Source organism: Penaeus vannamei, chromosome 38, assembly GCF_042767895.1.
Source record: "Penaeus vannamei isolate JL-2024 chromosome 38, ASM4276789v1, whole genome shotgun sequence".
Classification (NCBI taxonomy): domain Eukaryota; kingdom Metazoa; phylum Arthropoda; class Malacostraca; order Decapoda; family Penaeidae; genus Penaeus; species Penaeus vannamei.
Window position 1 is genome coordinate 4,546,596 of NC_091586.1, and position 22,868 is coordinate 4,569,463.

The window sequence follows — 22,868 nt, forward strand, 5'->3', positions numbered from 1 at the left end:
ATAACTGATTCTCATAAAAAATTGTGTAAATAAACGGTATAAATCTTAAAATACATAAATGAGGTATAACAACATGAAAAAGGCCGTTGAAAGCATAAACGTGGATCAGCAGACACTAATGATTAGCAAAATGTCATTTTGATAATATATTAACCCCCTGGATCCGGATGACGTGAAAAAAACGTCAAGAGTGAAGGCCAGGGTGACTGAAAAAGCTCGCCACGAGTGCACAAACCTCTTGGAGTTTGATTTGACTCATTTGGCGCTTAGAAGGGGGCTTTAGCATTATTCCCATTGATAAACGAATGAGGAATGTTACATGCGTAAGCAGTGACTGGAAGAGTGCTGGCTCCAGGGAGAATGCCATTTCCATGCTGTGCACCTTATTCCTGGCCGCTGTGACCTGCGGTGCAGGATGTATCACATAAAATTGGAGAAAAAAAAAAAAAAAAAAGAGCTATGACAATCAAATGTTCCTCTTTTTTTCTTCTTCTTCTTCTTCTTCTTCTTCTTTTTTCTTTTCTTGCAATGAGCCATTTACTACATAGAGAAATGATATGGAGTCTGTGCAAGGAAAATAAGTAATTACCATCTGGATAAAGCAAATCAGAAGACAAATCTGGGCATTGGAAAATGGCGATAAGGCTAAAGAAGTTTTCACAAAACTTTTCAAAGGGGAGGCACAAAGTCTTGTCTCCGCTCACGGGTGTTTGTGCACACCTGGCCTACACGCTGAATGCCTGGGATGCTGGCCACTTACGTAACCATTGCAACCGGATCCAGGGGGTTAACACAGTAATGAATTCTACAGTCAGTCCAACGTTTACTCTGGACATATAAACAAGTAGATTGACTTGGCTGAAATTGGGCTGTCACCTCTGTTAATTTAATGTATAAGACCTTTGGGAAGCATATGCACAAATATTTTCATAGAAGAAAATTGTCTTGGTTTGTATTGTTCTTTCATTTCATATAGGTTTTATTACCCATCTCCGGCATTAGCTCATACTGCATATTGTCCCAGAAATTTAATTGATTAAGAACTCTGGGACGAGGGATCAACCGGAGCTCAAAAAAAAAGAAGAAAAGAATAGGAAAATCTGCAAACAAAAGTTTGATATTTGAAGTTCATTTTTTGTATTTATTTATTTATGAATCTTTACCATTTCATTACAGTAAAAACTACTATCATTTCTCTTTTAAATACACTTAATTACGAAAAGATATGACCATCAGTCTCCGAGTTATAGAAACAAACAAGCAAATGCCTCCCATGAAAAGGGTCAAATCCAGACCAAAAGGTGTAAAGGTACATGTATATATGCACACATACCCATTAAATCTGTAATGATTTATTTTATTTATTCATTTGATTTTTATTCCAGTTGACTCTTGAAACAAGCGATAAACATTTAGTCACGAGTGAAGTGCTTGTTATGGAGGGTTGATGAACTGTTTCTTGTTCGTTAGAAATAACAGTTCAGAAAACGATACATCAAAAATATTTTGAATTACGAATCACTTTTTTTTTTCTTCTTCTTCTTCTTCTTCTTCTTCTTTCTTTTTCTTTTTTCATTTAAGCAATGTGTACACGGCCTTCTTGTCTAGATATTGATTTCATTGGACATTCCATACCCAGAAAGCTTTGTTTTATGTACAAGATCTAGCCACCCTTACCCTTGGCCATTCACCAGTACCAATAACCTTAGGAACCCTTGGTTATACAAAGGGTCAGACAAAGGATATGCTTTTTATTTATCTTTAATAGATATTACTTCAGTCCTCCTTGAATTTGTACCGTCAAATGGGGGAAATGGAAAAATGGGTAAATATTCCGAATGCCTTTGATTGACCAATCATGACAGTATTGATATCTCTCCCTCTCTCCCTCTCTCTCCCTTTCCCTTTCCTCTGCCCCCCCCCCTCTCTCTCTCTCTCTTCCCATCCCTTCTCCCCTTCCCTTTCCTCCTCTCCTTCCCTTTCCTCCTCTCTCTTTCTCTCTCTTTCTCTTTCTCTTTCCTCTCTCTCCTATCCTCCCCCCCCCCCCTCTCTCTCTCTCTCTCTCTCTCTCTCTCTCTCTCTCTCTCTCTCTCTCTCTCTCTCTCTCTCTCTCTCTCTCTCTCTCTCTCTCTCTCTCTCTCTCTCTCTCTCTCTCTCTCTCAGAATAAATAGCTAAACAAATGTGGTGAGACATGTGCATGCACATGCAAATACACAAGAATAAATAAGCACAAAAGGAAAGGGAACTTATTTCCCGAATATTGTGTATTCAGCCAAGTCTCATTTCTAAAGAGAAAATGAAAATGTAATATAAACATCTTAGTGATTTTAGGAATGGGCTTTGATGTGGTGTCTTGAGCTTGTGAAACCAAAGCTAAAATACTGTGACCCTGGCAAACAGACCCCAGACTGCAACAGGATAATTGGTTTCTCGTTCAGGGATTGTGAAAGCTCAAAGGTTTTTGACAGGAGGAGGAGGTTGATACTGTTCGACACTACGGTGTGCTTGGGGATCTACAAACAGCTTCATTTTTACCTTTTTTAGAGATTTTGTATTTGTTTATATCTACTGTAGAGTAGTCCTAAGCAATGTTATTCATGTAAGGAAAATTTTTAAATTTAATTAATAAAAATAAAAAATGTAACATTTTATATGTTGTATAGTTCTGTAAAAATGTCAGTGTTTCATAACTTCCCTTGATGTACTTGATGAAATTCTTTTTCAGGTAATACAGATCTGCTGGACATACCAATTGACGCCAAAACGGAATGTTGCCGGCTAGGCTCTAAATCATATTTATTTTACTCCCCTCATGAAGACCTTCTCGTAACCTTTACCTCGGAGTCAGGTGCGTTATTTTATCAAAGTTAATCAATTGGAGTGTAGGAATGTTTAGTGATTTAGTAGGACAGGGTGTCAGTTTTAATCTTTATTCATAGTTAATAATAAACAAATATGAATAGATTTTGAATATAGCTATGTAAACAGTGTAGGATGATTTGGAAGTGTGTATTTGTTCACTGATTAGATTGGAAACATTTTTGCAGATTCTAGAAGATTTCACAGAATAATTTATAAGATGCGGCAGGGGAAGGAAGCATCTGTGTTTAACGAGAGAACAGATGACTCCAGCGCGACCCAGTACTTTCAGGTGAGTTTTCTCAGCTTGTATAGTTAGGGTTTGTTCATTTCTAGTTGAATAATTTTTATTTTGGGGGCATTTTAAGGAAAGAAGAAAAAATGTTGTGAGGCTTAGGACTATATAAGGAATTTATATAAGTGTATTGTTTGAATATTTTTACACTAATTCTTTGTATAGTTAATTTTTTTCTCTTTTTTCAGTTCTACAGTTACCTGTCACAGCAGCAGAACATGATGCAGGTAAAGTGTTTTAATGTTTTTAGAATTAGATTATAGCTTTGTAGTTACATTCAACATACTAATCTCATGAATGCAAATCCTTATTACTTATTTCTTATGGAAGTCTTCTATTAAATGCAAATTGTTTTTCTGTTACTTCTCCCAGGACTACATCCGGACAGGCACTTACCAGCGTGCTATCCTGTCTAACATGAGTGACTTCAAAGACAAAATTATCTTGGATGTGGGAGCTGGCTCAGGTATCCTCTCGTTTTTCGCTGCGCAGGCTGGTGCACGGAAGGTGTATGCTGTTGAGGCTTCGTCTATGGCGCAACATTGTGAGGTATTTTGGTAGATTTTAGCAATTTTAAAAATTTTCCTCATAGTTTTTCAGGTTTATTTAAAAAGATGGCAAACTGTGTTTTTTGTTATAAATTACTTAGGATGTGTGGCTCAGTAAAGTTATTAAAGCTAAAATGGACAGTTCTTTATACAAAAGGAAGAAAGATATCTACCAGTAGACATCAGTTACCAAGAATAGAGAAAGCATAGATTTTAAAAACTATCTGGCCATATACTATTAAAGTATTACAACATATTATAAGGAAAACCATACCTTTGCAGATGTTGGTCAGAGCCAACAACCTTCAGGATACCATCGAAGTCATTGCTGGCAAGATTGAAGAGATTGACCTTCCTGACATGGTTGACATGATCATCTCTGAGCCCATGGGTTACATGCTCTATAATGAGCGCATGTTAGAGACTTACCTTCACGCCAAGAAGTGGCTTAAGCCATGTGGACGCATGTTTCCATCGCGTGGGGACCTCCATGTTGCCCCCTTCAATGATGAGACCTTGTACTATGAGCAGCTGAACAAGGCCAACTTCTGGTGTGTTTTCCAGTGTTTTTAATCAATAGAGGATTTTTGTTTTTTGCCACTAAATGTTATTTGAAATACCTTGAGCAAGTTCATATCAGAAAAAATTCATGGACATTTTTTTTTATTTAACTTTCAGGTATCAGAATTGTTTCCATGGTGTAGATTTATGCCAGCTTAGAGAGCAAGCTTTAAATGAGTATTTGCGCCAGCCCATAGTAGATACCTTTGATATTGGTACCTGCCTGGCCAAATCAATTCGTCACTCCCTCGACTTCCTGACAGCACAAGAGAAAGATCTCCATCATCTAGGTAAGTGGAGATCAATTTTAAATGGAGTAAGTTGTGGCAGGATAAAAGCAAGATATGAAAAACGTAGTTATATGAATGTAGATAGTGATTCTATTCAGGAATATTCCAGAGATTGGTGTTTTTTATGAGAATCTTTTTTTGTGATATTATTAGTATTGTTATTATCATCATATACATTGGTAAGGGAATCTTGCCTCAACCAAATTATCCCTTTTCCAGTAATCCCGTTAGAGTTCCACATCCTGAAATCCTGCACGATGCACGGCCTGGCCTTCTGGTTCGACGTAGCCTTCCTAGGGTCCACGCAGACAGTGTGGCTATCCACTGCACCAACAGAACCTCTTACTCATTGGTATCAGGTAAATCCCTCTGGTCCAGTTTTTGCTAATGCTGTAGGAAAAGTGTTCTGAGTGGGTGAAAGTAGAGCCTCCCCTTCCCTCTCTTATTCTTAATGGAAGAAGGCTTACATTTCAGCAGAATGTGTATGGATGTGGATGTTAGTTGTACATCACTATATTAAGTTATACAAGTAGGTTGTATTTTTTAAAATTTCAGGTGCGATGTCTGCTAGAGAAACCAATATTCGTTAAAGAAGGGCAGCTGGTTACAGGGACAGTGGAACTGATTGCAAACAGGAGGTAAGTATAGTTACAATGGATTTGTTTGATAAGATTGAATGTTCCATTTTTTGTCAGCAGACAACTTATATGTTCTAACTTACAGAAATGTTTTTAGACATAGATTTGTTTCTATTTTGACAAAACCTTGTTGTTGCTAATATATTGTTTTCCTTTTTCAAATTGCATGTGTACTACCATGATTATGTTGAATAGTTTGCTATTATTCTACAAAAGGGTTTATGGTTTGTTGTGTTGTGGGGCTGTCTAGTGTGTAGAATTATACCTATATTCTATTTTGAGGGATTTTAGAAAAATCCTGCATTCCTTTGTCTGATTTTTAAAGTGATATTTAAAGCTATGTTAACCCATTAGATCAATCAAAATGAAAGAACAAAGGAGGGGTGACTATTGGACATTTTGCTTTTCTTGTTTAACACTTGAGGGCAAATAACTTTAAATATATTTTGATCATATTTTTTACTAATATGTTACAGGCTCTTAAGCTCTTCATATTTGACTCTTGATTAGCTCAGTTTGACATGTAAAAACCTAAAGTCTTCATTTGCCTAATCACTGTTATTTCATACAGTTAAACTCTAGATCTTTTCCTTCTCTCACATTCCCCTCCACACACCATAATATCACCAGTTACCTCCTGATTTTTCTTCATACACGAAGGATAATCATTAATTTTTTCGTTGAGCTATACTAACACAGGCTGCCTTTTGAGATATGGGGATGTTTGCATGTATGTATATATGTTATATGATACATAAAGTAGAGGTCTACAAGTTCCTGCAAACTTGTATTGTTATTGGGGAATGGTCAAACATTTGTGAATATAGGTTTAAGAGGTTTTACTTACTTCAGCCAGTGTTCAACAGGGAATGTGGCAGCAGATAGACAGGAGGAGCATTATATTAAGACCATCTGTGAGACTTAAAATCAATATGTATTATCTCTTACAGACTGCAGCTATAGATTGGTGTTTGAATAGACTTTAGATGCTTTTTGATGTCATTACAGACAGTCCTACAATGTGAAGATCGTGGTCCGAGTGGAGGGCACCACTACTGTGTCCTCCAACACACTAGACCTGAAGAACCCCTATTTCCGGTACACAGGTGTTGCACCACAGCCACCCCCAGGAAACAACACAGTGTCACCCTCAGAATCCTACTGGCAGCAGATGGATGCCCTCGGTGCTAAAGAAGGTAAGTCTATGGCCCCTGATTTGAGTTAGTCTTTACAGATATAGATTGCAGGTTGTAGTTATGTGTTACAAGTTTCTTTTTATGTAATGTGTGGGACATTGGTATTGTTTTTTGTTGGGAGAGGAGTTTTTGTGGGTATAATTATTCTTAAGGATGATTTTGGTTGTTTCTTTTGGTTGGTACATCCTATTTTAGATAATTAAGGAACAATATCTGTGAAAATAAAAGATAATGTATAAGAAGGAAACTGAATAGAATATTAAATTGAGCCATCAAACTTCACTAGAATCAAACTGCAGAAATCTTCCCAGGTCACCATCTCAGATTTTGCTGAATATTACAGATGAAGTACCTTTATGTAGATATTGAAGATATGCAAATTTTAAGCTTCAATTTTTAAGAGTTTCTGGAATATAGGCCACCAAAAATCAGAGGCCACACCTACTTCTTGGGTTTGTGATGTTAAGGTACAGTTTTTTCAATGAAAATATTTTTCTCAATGAATTTGTTTGGTGCTGAAATTTGACAAATGTTATGTATAGTCACAATTGTCTATATCTTTCCATTTTTGATTCAGTAGCCTCATAGATGTAGAATTTTTATGACAAGAAAAAAATGAGATGTCCTCGTAGCTCAAGTTCTACTTCTGAGGGTTAATCATGCTTAGATAAAACAGGTTTTATCTTAAAAAGGAACCCAGCGTCCATTTTCATAAATAGTAGAAAGCCATGACAATTTCAGAAAGGTTTAGTTGTATTGCAAATATGTTTTTATCATGGGTGGAAGAAATTCTTTTAATTTTATTTCACTTTCTGACATAATATAACATGGATTTTACCAAGTCTCAACTTGTTCTACTGCTTTGTTCATTAACTCTCTGTACTTTGCTGTTTTAGGCAACCCACCTAAACCACAGAGTTGGTTAGAGTACAAGCACACTATGAACGAGTCCAATCTTTTATGGTTTTATTTACAAAAGTATGATAAAATGAGAGTTCTCATATAGTTTTGGAAGGCGCTATCTCTACATGAGGGAACATGTACATTTTTTCCACATTGTATAGTAGAGCTTGAAGAAAGTACAAAATATCAAGATAACCATGAAACTCCGGCTTTGCCCAAAATTTGACTGTTCATGAAGTATTGTACTCAGGTGCAACTTATTTACAGTTTAACTATATTTTTATTGTTACCTACATTAGCAGTTGATGCACTCAAAGCTTTACATGACCAATCAGACATATCAGAAGTTGGCAGTTACTTCCTGAAGACTAGCTTATGTCAGTAAAAATTTCAGTAAACCACTTGTACCATTATATAGGCCCTTCTCAGGTGCTTTAAAAAGAAATGCTAGAGCATTAAGATCATGATCCTTCTGATCTTTACATAGTGAAACCTTTGCACCTTGTATTAGAATATTAAAACTACACACCATGATTTGTTCTTCCAAATATACATTTATAAATAATTGTACCTGAGACAAATTTTAGTGACAACTTATAGCTTTTTGTAAAGGTTGTTTGTAAAACAAACAGAAAATGATATTTGAGGGTTTAATTTTCTAGTTAAAGAGTTGAGAAAACAATGTCATATTTGAGACAAGCAAAGTTGACACCCAAAGGAAAAATAAATAAATCATTCCATCAGCTGGAACACTTTTTGGAGCTCTGCTGCCCAAGTATAAGACTTAGAATTTATTCCAGTTTACTAATTCAAAGAGTCATGCGGGTAAAACCAGAAATCCAGTTTATAGTAAGCCCTCCTTTAGTTGATCTTGAGTTGGCAGGATACCACTGAAAGTGATACTGTTGATGTGTGACAAAAGTACATATATAAGATAAAAAGAAACTAATTCTTAAATTGGATCTTGTTTGATTAGGTACCAGATACCCAAAGTATCCATTTTCAGCACAAAGCAATGCATCATTGTCAAAGTAGTTGTTTTCAATCACCACATAAATTAACAATGATTCCATAGCGTGAAAAGTGGACATGGTCAGTCATTTTGGGAATCCCACAATTCAAAAATTTTGCAGTTATCATTGATCATTTAGAGAGATCTTTATGAGATGGCAGTCTAGAGACATCTGTCTGAGTTTGAGTCTGTCCTGTAGCATTTATTATATGATGTAGAATATATGACCAGGCAGAGCTCAAATCAAGAAATTATCTATATATCATGTAAAACATTTAGACTCCAGGATTTGATGCAAAGTTAACACTTGCTTAGGTTTGCAAATCAAGATTAAAAAATGCACTGAACTTGCAGCACAGTAAGTAAACTCATGTCATTTCAAAGTGAAGTCTTGATTTATGTGGTTGTTGAGGATAGAAATGTTTGTCATTGTGTCTGATGTGGTACAGTAGGTGTCCATATGGTGAGAATAACTTTAAGAAGCAAATTACGTGCTATGGCATGTCAGTCATTCAGTGTGATTTTAAAATTTGCTTATTTGTTTTTTTCTTTTAGTATTGGGTTATTTTTGTTTATTGCAAAGGCTGTAATATATTGGAATCTGTCATTAACATTTTAAGAATCTGGATCAATAAGTTGCTGTGGATTGATATATAATGTTGATAAAATTAAGTGGCTGATTTCATTGTTAAATTATTAAGCATTGGAAGCTGACAAAAATGTGAAAAGTGGTGTAAAATCCTGGGGTTTACAGCTTTGCAGAATTACAATCTGGTTCGGGTATGGCAGTTAGACGTTTTCCACATGTGGCTGAAATAAATCTTTGTTAATGTTTTATTTTTCCTTACTTATTCAAATACTTTTTAGCCTTCTGGTGTATTAATTTTTTTGTAAATATTTTGTATGATGCTTGTTTCATCCTGCATAGAGTATAAAGAAAACCTTTTAAAGTTTAAAGCTTACTCTATTACATCATTTAGATGTTTTATTGGTAAGCAGTTGATGATGTGAAGGTTAATTTTGACATGGGAAGGTGATGTAGAAGAAGTGTGGCTCATTCTTATGTGACAGATGTGGCATTTGAAGGGTTATTTTCATTAATAATGCTAGTTGGAGATGTTTCCTGGAGGAGAAAAACTCAAAGGTGGTATAAAATGTTAAATAATGCAAATATCAACCATATATTCCCAGATGTCAAGACATACGTGACGGCCAAGTTTAATGCCTATGCCTGGGTTTGTAAAATATCTTGGCAGTTAGTGTGTTTCTGACTGTTCTTCAAGAATCAATTAAGAGTGAAATGGCAAACTACCACTGTGTAACCGTACATACAGCTGCTTTAGCATAGTGAGTCTATACTTCAGACTACATGTTGATTTAGGCCTCCCAAGGTGCTACTGGTATAATTGGACAGCAGTGACAAGGGAACAAAGTCATATATACCTAAAGTAAAGCTTCAGAGAAATGTGATAGTACTAAACAGTACATGAAAAGGGGATATATACCAATGGTTATTTCAATGTGGATTTTTAGTAAGTCCATTCAAAAGAGAAAAACATCATTTTGTGAGAGATGTGCATGGGTTGAAAAGATTGCAGTTGGCTATTTCAGTTGGGTCACTGATATGTCAGTGTATGATTAAGTAACTATGTGACATGCATTTAAGAGAATAACCCACATGTCTTGTTTAGTACTTGTGAATTGAAACTGGTTTAAGGGTGTGTTTGAAGCAGTAAGAAACAAAGTTTTATGTATGTGATTTGAAAGCATCTCTAGAAATTTGCGACTTAAAACAAATGTTGACCCTATGTACACAGTTACATGTATTGAAAATTGTAATTTTTTTGCAGAGAGAGCTCCATAAGTGCTCAGCCACCTTGAGAGTCCATTCATAGCCCAGTATGACTTCACTTGATATCCCTATTCCTTGAATTCATTTGCTTTATCTATCTATCTATCACAGTCTATGTATATCTCTCTCATGCTATTAGAATCAGGTCATTATTATTATTATTGACTGTATGATTATTATGATATTACTGAAATACTAATAGCAATAGAAAATAGAAATCTCTCTGAAAAGCGAGGAAAAGGAGTATGTAGGACTTTTAATTGACTCATTGATTGTGTACTTCTGGAGCCATCTGTGTGCAAACAATCACTAAACTAAAATCTCAGTGATGAGAGCATGTATGGTATGCCATCCAAGCACAAGGGGTTAACAGAGAAGTATTAAATACAAATTATTTTAACAGTGAATTCTGTACTGTATGTAACTGCTCAAGAACACTATGGATTTATTGGCAGTTTCTGTAGTTTGTCTTCTGATTAAAGCATATAAATTGTGTTGTTTGCACTGACAGGCCTAGCTTGTTGTGCATCAGTTCCCAAGTGAATTGATTAAAGAGGAATTAAAGTTATGGGTAGTATGTCAATTTTCCCAACAGTTTACTATCCCCTAATTGTTACAAAGTAGCTTCGGTCCTTCCTTTGCCGGTAATCTGTTTTGCATCATAAATCCATCAAGTCTAGGATGGTACCTTTTCAGAAAACTTGTTTGGGTGTACTTTTATTTATTGTAGTACTTTTTCTGTTCTTGTACAGGAGGTATTGTAAGTGACTTTCAAGGTTGTGTAAAGGCTTTTTCAATTTTTTGACTAGAGTGAAAGTATTTCTTGCAAAACTGAAGAAGAAAGTTTGTCATTTCATACTCTCACTTCAGCAAACCTTGCTGTGTTTGTTAAATGAGAGCATGCTGCTGTCTACTTTTTACTAGTTCATTGGGCTGGCTAAGTAGTGCATTTTACAAGCCCACAGCTAGTTTTACTAGACAACAACCGTCGGGCCAATAATATGGTCGAGTTCTTTTCAGTTAATTCAAAGAAAGGAAAGTGGTATGAGTTCTGTATCTGCATTACTATATAAGTATGAGGGAGTGAATGTGTGTTAAAATTTAGGTGTTCCAGTTGTATGTGTTTATTTCTGTATCCGAATGTTTATATAATTTATGATTGCAGTTTCAATACCTTGTGGGATAGTTTCATGGAAAAGCAAAATAAGTCATTTTTTAAATGTTTATGCATATTAGATCATTTACAAGATTGTTTTCTATGGGGAAAAAAATGAGGTTATCAGATATGCGAGATTTGAAATATAGATTAACAAACAAAAGATTAGATTCATTCATGTACAACATTCACATGCATGTGCTTGTGCTGCAAGTATGAAAATAACAAGTGAATGGGGGACTAGGGGACCACATTGTAATGTTAGCTGCTATTTGTTTCTCATATAGCTTTCATTTTGCGGTATTGCATTGTGTTGCATCCTGTAGTCTTCCTCCATAATCCCTGAGAACCCCATTCCAAAACATTTTTCTACTATGTACAGATTATTACATACCTGCATAATACTTTTATTAACCTTTTGAGGATAGGAGCTAATGTATACATGCATTGTCCATGGTGGTTTGGTTTTAATTACTTTATTTATGCAGATCCTTCATAGAAGTCCTTAGTTACTAAGGAGTCCATAAGGAGGCTATTACTAGCCTACCTACCCTTTCCTTGCCTATTTCCTTTGTTTCTTGAATATTCAGAAGAAAGTTAATAATGTTATGATCATTAAAAAAAATTAATGATGATACTAGGTAATGTTAACAATGGTAATAATAGTAACAAAAAAATCAAACACAAGCATGAGCTTAATTGCTCATGCCATTCTTTGATCAGGCAGGCAAATGATTGACTTCTTGGTGACTAAGAGTATGTGAGGTCCTCTGTGTTTAAGCAAATTTATTAAAATAGAACAACAATGGATAATATGCACACCATCAATAGTAGATGTCAGTGATGTGTTTATTTGCTTTACTTTCCCCCTATTATCTGGAGTGTGAAAATTACATTTCAGATTAATTTTTTTTTAGTGTTGAATTTTATCCTCAAACCTGTAAAACTTATAACATTATTTAAACCAGAAAATGATTTATGTATCTTTTTGTCATACTGTTTAGCAATATTCTAAAATTGTTATACGATATTTAAAATGTTTACTTGTCACAGAACAAGATTGAAGAGGTGAATGACATAATGCTTCTTAAACATTGATTAAACACCATTCAAGGGAATATGTTACCTCTATTTTTGCTGTTTACCATTACATTAAGCATGCTTTGTTGGAACCAACCTACCTAGCAAATTTTTTTACGATTTTCTCTCTATAGGTCAGTAAGAAAGAGAGAGGTCTATATTTGTATGTATTTGGCAAATTGTCCTCCTAGTGATACCGATTATTACTAGAACCTTTGCATTGCTAAGGGACTGCTTGCACAGAGCTGGAATGCTCATGCTGGCCAGGAGATGTACTTGGTTTCCTGATGCTGTGATAATTGTCATTTCTTTCTTTCTTTCACCATTTATTTCCCTTTGTATTCAATTTTGTTGGCGGAAAATCAAGAAACGAGAAATGTGTCTATTTCGGCTTTGTAGATGCAGACTTTTTGGCTGATCTTTTGAATCCTTGCCTGGATACAACTTCTATGGATGTAGGAGCAACTTGTGCTTATAAGAAGTAAATTTGGGTCCCAAATTTTTTATTTTTGGGGAAGCATTTTGTGGAGGTAGGGGCACAGGTATTTATTGTATAGGCTCTGATTTTACAAATGCTCTTACTCTGCAAAAGGAGACCAGACTACCCGAAACTATGCTGGCAATTATAGGGATAGAGCACTATCACTGTCCATTTCTCTTATCAGATCAAGTAAAGGATATAGGGAAAGAAGGTTTTAGAAATTCTGTGGTAAAGCACTAGTTTTTCATTTGGTAGTCTCTGGTTTGCACCTAGTCAGACCCCTCCTAGTTGACGTGGTTGTCAGTGAGTTTTGGCATTAGCTAGGAGGCAGACTTGGGGTGGAAAGGAGCTGGCTACTCTACTATGTTATCCCTCAGCTAAAAAAAAACTACTCTTGGTACATATGTACCCTCAGCTGTACACTTGGGTTTGGAACCAATTCAGGCTTCATTGTAAAGAAATGGATGGATAGATTGTAGATTTTTACCTTTATTTCCTTTGGTATGTTGTTTTGATAGCTGAAGTATTAGAATCTTCAAGACTACACCCATTAGGGAAAGAACAAAGTCTATGTAGCTAGGACCAGGTAGTCCCTGAAATACAGAAAATCTGAAGTCTTGTATTCAGAATGAAGGCTCTCTATTAATGAAATCTGTTAGCAGTAGAAAATCTAACAGGAGAGAGATGTTACAGACAATTGCTTATAGTGTTTTGCAGATATTCATAAGCAAAACATCATATATTACTGTATACTGATGAAGTTTTGTATGACCCCTATGATTTACTGACTAGAGGTCTTGTGCACTAAAATGTTATTTAACTTTGTGTGGGTGGGTGTGGGTTGGTGGGTGGGTGTAAGGCATGTGCAAGAGTATGAGACTGCATCTTTGATGTGAAGTATTTGTAAGCCAAAGCTATGAAGGAAGCTGAAAATACATAAAAGGTCAGATGTTGATTTATTTTCATTTAGTTTTACTTAGGATAAAGCTCTGTTAAAAGCAAAACCAACCATTCTCCCAAAATAGGGTTCATAAATAGATAGTGAAAATTAGTGAAAGGTCTAGGGCATTTTAGAGGTAGCATTAGATGAGCATATAGGTTGCAAATGATGCATATGTGTAAGTGTAAGTTTAAGGAGCTGTTAGGACTGAACAGTAGCTGTTGCTTGAGGCCCACATAGGTGTGCACCTACAAGCTACACACATTGTAACTACAGGTCTTACTCCCTACAGCGCTAAATATGGTGAATGGCATCACGGTGAACGGGCTTGGAGAAGTGGCACTAGAACAAGGACCTTCTCTCATCACCCTTGGTAATTAAAGTTCTTTACTCTGTATTTTGCACATTATTTGTTTGTAATACCCCTCCCCTGCCCTCCCCTTCCACCCCCTCCCTGCCAGTTCCCTTGTTCAAGGCATGGAGATGAAGTGTAGTTTGCCTGACTTGATCTTTTGATAAAAAATAAAAAAAAATAGTATTGTACTTCTTTCTTATTTTTAGTCTATTTTTTACTCTTAGATAGTAATCCTGGTTACCTAAAAAGTAGTGTATGTACGGCAGTGCTTTGAATTTCTGTCCCTACCATTTTAGCCTCTATATCCACTGACATTTTAGCAAGGTTACTAATTTTGTATCTACATAGGGTAGTCTTCCTAATCATATAAGGTGACAAGGGAATGTTTGCTTAATATTATTTTTTTTTTTTTTCAATGGGATTAAGGCAGTAATTGCTGCTGAGTACTTGCTCATAACCTAGCCAAAATAGTGCTTCTCTATTAACTCATGAAAAGCTATGTAGTGTGGCATTGGAAATTGCTCTCAGTTTAACTACTCCATACATTTATACCTATTGGTAGACATAACTGTTCAAAACACACACATGCACACAGTTAGATTAAGGTTTAGAACATACATTTATATACTTATGCACATGATATCAAAGAGTTTTTGAACACAAAACCACCACTGTCACCAAGTATCACAGCTTTAATTCCATGCAAAGCTTCCCACCAATCCCCCTCCTCAGCAGAGAGGCAGTATCCACAGGACTCTCCAACTGGGCTGGATGCATCCTTTTCCCTGTCATGTGCAGTTTTTCAATTCCACTCTTTATTTAAACAAGGCTCTTTAATTTCCTGTAGTTTTGCATTGGTGCATCTTGCAAAACTCTGCATCCAATAAAGGCATTGTCCAGTTCATCCACACCTTGGTATTTTTTTTCCTCTTTGGACTGATCTTCCTTTTTTCTGCGAAAACATGTCTGGGACATGTTTAGCTAATGTGTTTTGGAGGAATAGAAGACATGGGGAAAAGTTTTTTCCGTTTCCTCGGGCATTAGGGTTGGTTGTCAGACTTGGCATTGGCTTTTTTCTGTCTCCTTTTGTTCACTCTGCAACTTTATTTTGAGTCTTGATGCTTTCATTGAGTCTTGAGTTTTTATGTATTAGATTACACACATCTTTCACAATCTTTCTCATGTGTTGTTTTTTAAGTGATCTTTACAAGTTTTACCTATTAAAGATTAGGAGGAGATAGTTTGCATGTATTGTCAATTTTAAAAGTAATGTTTTCAGTAATGCATGATATTCATGTTATTGTTAGCTGTATTAATAATAATCAGAAGAAAAGTTTGGATGGAAATGAAGTGGAAGATCATAACAATGTACAATGATGGTTTTGTAAAACGTATTAGAAGTCATCATATGGTTAAAAGCTTTATTTATGATATATATATATATATATATATATATATATATATATATATATATATATATATACATATATATATATTATAAAAAGATACTCAAAAATTTATTGAAAATTTATGAATTTAAACTTCTAAAGTATGTAGAGCCATCAGAAATATTCATATTATTGTTTTTAGTAATTAGGAGATATAACTGGCAGTACACAAGGTTGGTGCTCTTATATTGCATTCCTGCTTGCGCAACAGGACTGATGTAAGATTATGGCCGCTCTCTCTCTCTCTCTTTCAGACTCATGCGGAACTTGGCGTTAAATCTCCGAAAAAAATGGATGTGCACTTTGCCCCAAAACCACAAAGCATTGTAGGCTGTATGTGTATGTGTGTGTCGCATGCGCTCCTGAGAAATGGGGCCGCTGCACGAGGCTCATTCTTGCAATGAGGGGGGCGCAGCGACATGATCCTAGCCATTCCTAGCATGCTTGCGTGGTTTTGGGGGGATGCATTTTGTTTTCAATTAGTATTCTCCACGAGAGCCATGTTGCTGTGCTTTACAATTTTCTCACGTCTCACTTTTATCGCTGCTGATAATTTCTTGTGTGGTTTCAGTGCTGATGACAATGCATAACAAGTATTCCTTTTAAGATGCAGTAATGCTAGGTTATGATTGATATCAAGGTGTTAGGGTTGTTGGTACTACTATTAAAAAAGATTAAAAAAAAAAAAAGAAAAAAAAAACTGAAGCCAATTGTGTCTAGCTGGAGAAGTCTTATTTGCTGAGATGATGATGAGGCTTTTAATCAGTTTCATGAGCCCTGTTGTGTAGACCAGTAGAGAATAATAAACTTTTGGAGCACCAAACTTGAATTTTTCTCACCATATGACTCGGTCTGAGGGTTTGCTTGAGAAAAGTGTGTGAATGTGAGAGAATGTTTTCTTGCAGATGTGTATTTATTTGATTCTCATGAGGTATATAGATGTGTGGGGGGGGGTGTGGGTATGTTTGTGTGTGGATGTGTGGAAATGTATGCATATATATTTATTCACAAGTATTGCCTTTGTGTATGTGTGTAAGATACAATCTGACAAAGACCTGAGTAAATTTAATACACATTATTTTGCAGCTGCTTTGATCTATTAAAAGCAGTTGTTCAATTCAACATGGAATTTATTTATTTATATGTATATATATATATATATATATATATATATATATATATATATATATATATATATATTTTTTTTTTTTTTTTTTTAATGACACGTCAGCATACTGCATACAAATATTGTTCATTGAAACAATTATCAGTTAGTCTTTGTGAAATGTTCTTAAGGTATTTGGAAAGAAACTACCTGCAATGTCTGGAAAAGAGATAAATTTATGTGCATGTTGTGATTTGTAGTTTTTAATTGTATGCAAGAACTATACTCAAAGGAGATAATTTATTTGATCACCAGTACTTTTTTTTCCTATTTTCTTTTTTCCATGCTTGCACTTTTTTCCTGTTTCCTCTCCCTTTTCTTCCTTTGTTTTCTCCTCCTCTTACTCTATTTAATTACAAGAATGACAGTCAAAGAGAATAATACCAAACAGTTTGGTAGACCACAGAATTTTTTGTACATGCAGTTTTTAATTGTACAGTAGCCATTTCCTTTATTTGTGTGAGGTTGTCCTCACTTCTTGTATTTAATTACCTTTGTCATTTGTTAAAACAGAGGATAAGAAAAACGTGTGAATACAGGACTTAAGCACAAAATTAGTCCATCAATTTTTTTAGTATTGAAAAGGTATTTAATTCTTTTTGTGCAGATATTACTACAGATACCATTTCAGTGGTTAAGAGATTTAATGTCTAATATTCTTGGAAAATGGTTGTTCCTATGTATTTGATTGATTTATCTAATATAAAATCTGTGTAACATAACTTACCTGATTTGGAGGAGTGTGGATAGAGGAGTACAAGCAACATTGAGATACATGAAAAGATAACGGAAAAGGTATTATCTGTTCCTTGAAATATTCAAATATGAGGTAACATTAATACAGATTTTGACATGTATGCTAAAGGAAAAGAAAATTAGTGTTGATCTTATGTATAGCATAAGGTAGATTTGCATGTAGCTATTGAATAAGTATTAAAACAGTTTGTAATAACCACTTGCCACTACTAATAACTAGTTTGAAGAAGTAATAAGAGTAGAAATATTGTGAGTTACAGAGGAAAGGAAGATGAAGCTGATGGTGGTCAATTTATCTTGTATAAATTTGGAGTAATATTGCTTGGTGATCAGCCCTTGTAGCACGATTATCTTGCCTTAATCCACAGTCATATGAGCAATTTCTTCAAAGCTGCCCCCAATAAATATGTAATACTCACAGGGGGGCAAACAAGGTTATTACTTGATGTGCCCAATTTTATTCAACAAAAATGGCAGTGATGTCTTTAATCTTGGCAGGTTCCACATTCAGACCCCTCCTGTAAACGATAATGACATCACAACTGCAATGAAATTAAAATCCATGGACAGAAAATACAATTTTTATTTTAAGATCATATGAAGTAAAATATATTTGTTTGAAAAAAACATGTGCAATTGAGTAAGTACATATTAACAGACTAGAGTCTTCCCATGCCCCATTCCCAATTCCAAAGGATCCATACTGTTTCACCCATCCTCCAGCAAAGTTTCTGCAAAAAGAGGACTATGCTAATTGAGAGGTTAGGGAAAATAGGGAATTTGGATATTACTGCCAACTTGGTGGAAATTTTTTTGTGTGTGACTGCAAGTTTAAGTTAAGATTTGTTTCTCTGTTAAAATTTGAAATATGAAGTGGGTCCTATCTTCCTTTCTTTGTTTTGTATGAAGGTCTTTCATTTCAACATGTGTTCAGTGATGGTAGAGAGGTATTTCTCTCTCTCTCTCTCTCACACTCTCACTCACTCACTCACACTCTCACTCACTCACTCACTCCCCTCTCCTCCCTCCCCTCTCCCTTCCCCCTACTCACCCACAAAAGTGTGTTTCTTTGCTGGAAAAGAAAAAAGATATTGTACACATTTCCTTGTCTTAATATTTCATGACATGGTGCTATACAAATAAATCTGATAAGAAAGAAAAGTCAGGTAAGTATTTGTGACTTATATTTGAAATTGTATTAATGTTGTTATACACATTTGTAGATGATTATATAATAATTTTAAAGATTGAGATGACAAGATTGTCTTTGTATGAAGTTTTACACATTAAGGCAAATTGTGAATGCAGTGTTGAAAATGAGTTTTGTAGTACTTTTGAGGAGAAAGTACTTCTATGGAAATGAACTGATAAAATTGTACAAAATTGTAAAGTAAAAGCCGGTTGGTGATTTCACGCCATACGAAGCCCATTAGATATATTTGAAGATCTGGGTCAATCACAGAAACAGACTTCTGCTTATGTTCTTTACCATGGTGAATCTGTAAATTTCATAGCAGATGTAAAGTGTACACAAGGTAGAATATCAAAACCAGAAATGTGTTGCCTACAAGTATAAGTTTGTGAAAAGAGGATATTTTGGAAGTGGTCACCAAGACTCCAGTCAATGATTTGCACTGATTTCAAGCTGGGTAGGGTAGGTATGCAGTAGTGTGACATAAAGGAAAGAAATATGATTGGAGAAAGTAAGTAAGATATAATGTGTAAAGAGAGCACTTAAGTAACATGGAATTTCAAGATTATAACATCTAACTATGAGCTTGTTAAATAGATTATTATTATTATGATTAAAATAGATATTCTTTTATTTGTCTTTCTTTAAATAGCATGTTGATCAGTTTTCTGTTGTTTGAACTCAGATAATTTTTTCTTTTGATAATGCAAAAGATTTAGAATTAAAATTTTAAGATGTCTAAAAAAGGACATCATGTTCTGATTTTTCTAAAGTCTGGTAGTCTCTTGTCTGTAATCCTATATTCTCCTCTTTTATTTTTTTCTTTCTTTCTGTCTGTCTTTTTACCTGTCTTTTTCATTATCTTCTATCCTGCTCTTGTTTCATTGTCTTTCAACAAACTTAACATTTAGGTGCTATATTGGCATTGCTAATACACTTCTGCTCTCCCCCTCAGGCCAACAGGTCCAGCTTGGCAGCATTAGCTTGGGGTCGCACCTGAATGTACCAATGCAAGTGGGGAATTACGGACGAACCCTCTCTTCCACACAAGGCAACTTCTCCCCAAGCACTCAGGCATCACGCCAGGTATGGGGACAATGTTCTCTGGTTCTTTAACTGGTGGAGATTTGTTTAGGTTGTCGACAAATTTTTGTCTTTTTCCTTTCTCTTTGTTTATATTGTAAGGTAAGTGGGCCAGATGAAATGTAAATTAGATGTGTTGAAGACTTTACTAGATTTTGTGTTTATAAGTTGAATACCCTTGTTTTTGTTATTATAGTATTAAGCTTATTATACTTCCAAGTTCAGAATGCAACATTGTTCCCCCATGTTTCAGTCAACTGTTGGCAGCAGCACAGCCATGGGGGGAGGGAACTTCCCCGTTAACAGTGCCCTGATGATTGGTGACTATGTGACCCCAGGATCCATTGTGCTGCCCACACAGGGTATCCAATTGGGTGGCCACTCCTCCCTGAGCAGCAGCGGAGGAGGGGGGGTACGTTCCCCGACCCATTGACCGGGACTGTTGCAGACCTCCTCCCTTCTGGCGCAGGAAGTCGATCCCGAGCAGCTCTCTTCACTGACCCTTGAGGCCGTCCTGCTCGGCCTCCATGCTGCCAGATGAAGGTGGAGAGTTTGCCTGCATGTGTGGCTGCCCTTATGGAGATGACATAGCAGAAGGGGGTGGTGTTCCGCCAACTGTTCCTCGTATGACTACTATGAAAGAAGTGAGGGACTTTGGCAATCTTTGAGAGGAGGAAAATTAGGAAATGAAACAAGAGGTGAGACATTTGAAAGAGAAGAAGAAAAAAAACTCAGTGGCTATTTTTTAATCATGGTTGTCTCCATAAACTTTTTTTTCTATTATCATCATCAATATTATTATTTTAGAGATTCCTTCTTTCTCTGTTATGTAAGAAGGTGTGGATGCTTGGTAAGCTCTTGAAACCTGACAAGATATATATATATGTGCACATAGCTCAGGGTTTTCTTTCCATCTTCCACTTCTCTGTTGTCTCAAATTAACAAGTTGAAAGAGTGTATCGAGAAAATAATTTGCAAATGAAAGTAACTTTTTTATGCTTTTGTCTTTGACCAAGCATTTACCCTGCAGCGTCTTGGAGAAAGAATTTTTGGTATTGTACAGTTACCTGGATTTTTGTATAACATTGAGGAAAATTTGGACCTGGCTCATCACTCGTGTCAAAAAAGCCTGTTGTATTTGTAATGCACTTGTATGGAATATATTAGATGGATTGATTGAGCTGTTTATGCTCTTGTAAGGAAAGATTGTTTAAAACTTTTGGCTTAGACTGTACTCTTTTTTTTATTTCTTATTATTTTCTTGAAAACAAACAACTTTGCATAATTTCATGTGTGATTGTCATTTTTAGAAACTGTTGGTTAAATATCCCAAAATTTCAGGCATCAGATGATACTGATGTTTCATTATATATTTAAGAATGAAAGTATTGGGATTTTTTGGTTTAGAGTGTATAATTGTTCAATGTTTCTCTCATATAAGCTTTTCAAGAATAAAAGCTTGTTAGATGCTGCAGTACAGTACCATGCACAAATGCATATACACATGAACTCTCTCAACACAAACATCTACGTCTATAGCTCTACATAACCATACACACAGATGTAAAAACATATATACTTAGATATACATAAATATATTCATATATACCCTCACACACATATGCACACATATACTCATACACACATACGCCTACACATACATACGTACTCACATACAAAAAATATTAGATGAGAGAGAGAAAGAGAGAGAATGAATATGAATACAAAGACATATGTGTTTGAATTTTGTTTGTTTTCAGTCTTTGTTCACTTGCCTCAGAATTTTTGTCCCAGATTTGACTTTCCAAATTTTCTTGTTCTCATTCTTCCTCTTTTCCTCATCAGGTTTAAACCGTTTACTCTCACGTTTCTTGTCGGTGTGTGTTGTCTGTACTTCTTGTCTATAGGTGGTGCTCTTTGGTGGTGGAAGGAGGATCATGTTGAACCATTCCATGACAGTATAATAATAATTACTGGTTGTTAGGATAGTTAAGGTCAGCCTTGCCCTCCTAAGGGAGATGGCCAGGGCAGCTATATTAACATGATGGCTGGTGGTGTCTGCCATTGCGGCACATTGGTCAGTGGTAACACCTTTTGGGGCCCAAAGGACTGAATGGAAGTATGGCTTTGCATTGTTTTGCAGGTGACATGACCTGGAGCACATGGTGGGCCAATGTTAAGCAATAAATGTTAAGCTTCTCCCTTGAAGCTGCCAAGGTCCTGTGTCTCAGGAGTTTCAATTGTCCAGAATACCATACTGTGTCTCATAGACACTTGGTTTAGATGATGTTCTTATGTAATAAATTCCTATGGAATTGTCATAGCTGTCTTCTTCACAGGTGTTTCATTTATTGAACAAGCTTGTGTGCTTACAGTAAACCATGTTGGTGCGTGAAACTGCAAGAAAGACTTCTCCTAAAGTTACCAGGGGCTCTGCCAGCTTTGCATGCAGGGTCAAGGGATACTCAGGTCAAGCCATGCCATGCTGGAGCAGCAGGAGAAAGGGGGCAGGCAGGAGTGTAGACTTCTTCATTTGAATTTGGTGTGTGTCAAATGCAGTTATTATCTAATTATGGATAGCTGGAAGGTAATGGAAGCCCTCTTGAAGGCAGGGAGTTTTAGAGACACAATCATGTATTGTGAAGAATTTGATGTCTTGTGTATGTGATCTGTTGGTGAGGGTCTTCTAAGATTTACTGATCATATAAAGCAGAGAGATTGCCCTGTAATTGGGCACATAGATGTGGATACATTTCGTAGGCCTAGTGTCTCAGATGTGAAATAGCAAGCAATTAAAAATGACATTTCTGTTATTCCTTTGAATTCTGCAGTTACTCTTCCTAGCAATTTATAGCAATGTCTTGTTACCAGATGTAATGATGGAACTGGTCAGTTGCATATTTTTTAAAAATGAATTTGTATTTTTCAAATGATAGGCTTACCATGTTTATTTTGATACTTAAAAACATCTTAGGTTGTAATTTACAGATTCCCTGAAGGTTTTAAAATGACCATGTACTCTGCTTGTATATGACTAATTATATTCTTCTATATTTT

At 35.7% G+C, this 22,868-nt stretch overlaps 1 protein-coding gene across 3 annotated transcripts in view; it reads left to right on the forward strand.

Annotated features, from left to right (window-relative positions):
* Nucleotides 1–22,868, forward strand: part of Art4 (arginine methyltransferase 4) — a 24,532-nt gene extending 1,664 nt beyond the window's left edge. The window contains exons 2-13 of one of the 3 annotated variants that reach the window (XM_070116054.1): nt 2,727–2,849; nt 3,049–3,152; nt 3,344–3,382; nt 3,528–3,704; nt 3,986–4,254; nt 4,382–4,554; nt 4,774–4,913; nt 5,110–5,192; nt 6,201–6,388; nt 14,105–14,185; nt 19,684–19,814; nt 20,065–22,868. In XM_070116054.1, the coding sequence (XP_069972155.1) occupies nt 2,727–2,849; nt 3,049–3,152; nt 3,344–3,382; nt 3,528–3,704; nt 3,986–4,254; nt 4,382–4,554; nt 4,774–4,913; nt 5,110–5,192; nt 6,201–6,388; nt 14,105–14,185; nt 19,684–19,814; nt 20,065–20,244 (1,688 nt within the window). In that variant the 3' untranslated portion in view covers nt 20,245–22,868. Of the gene's footprint in view, nt 1–2,726; nt 2,850–3,048; nt 3,153–3,343; nt 3,383–3,527; nt 3,705–3,985; nt 4,255–4,381; nt 4,555–4,773; nt 4,914–5,109; nt 5,193–6,200; nt 6,389–14,104; nt 14,186–15,869; nt 16,439–19,683; nt 19,815–20,064 lie in introns of those variants that run through there. The other 2 variants (XM_070116055.1, XM_070116056.1) reach the window with 2 other exon arrangements.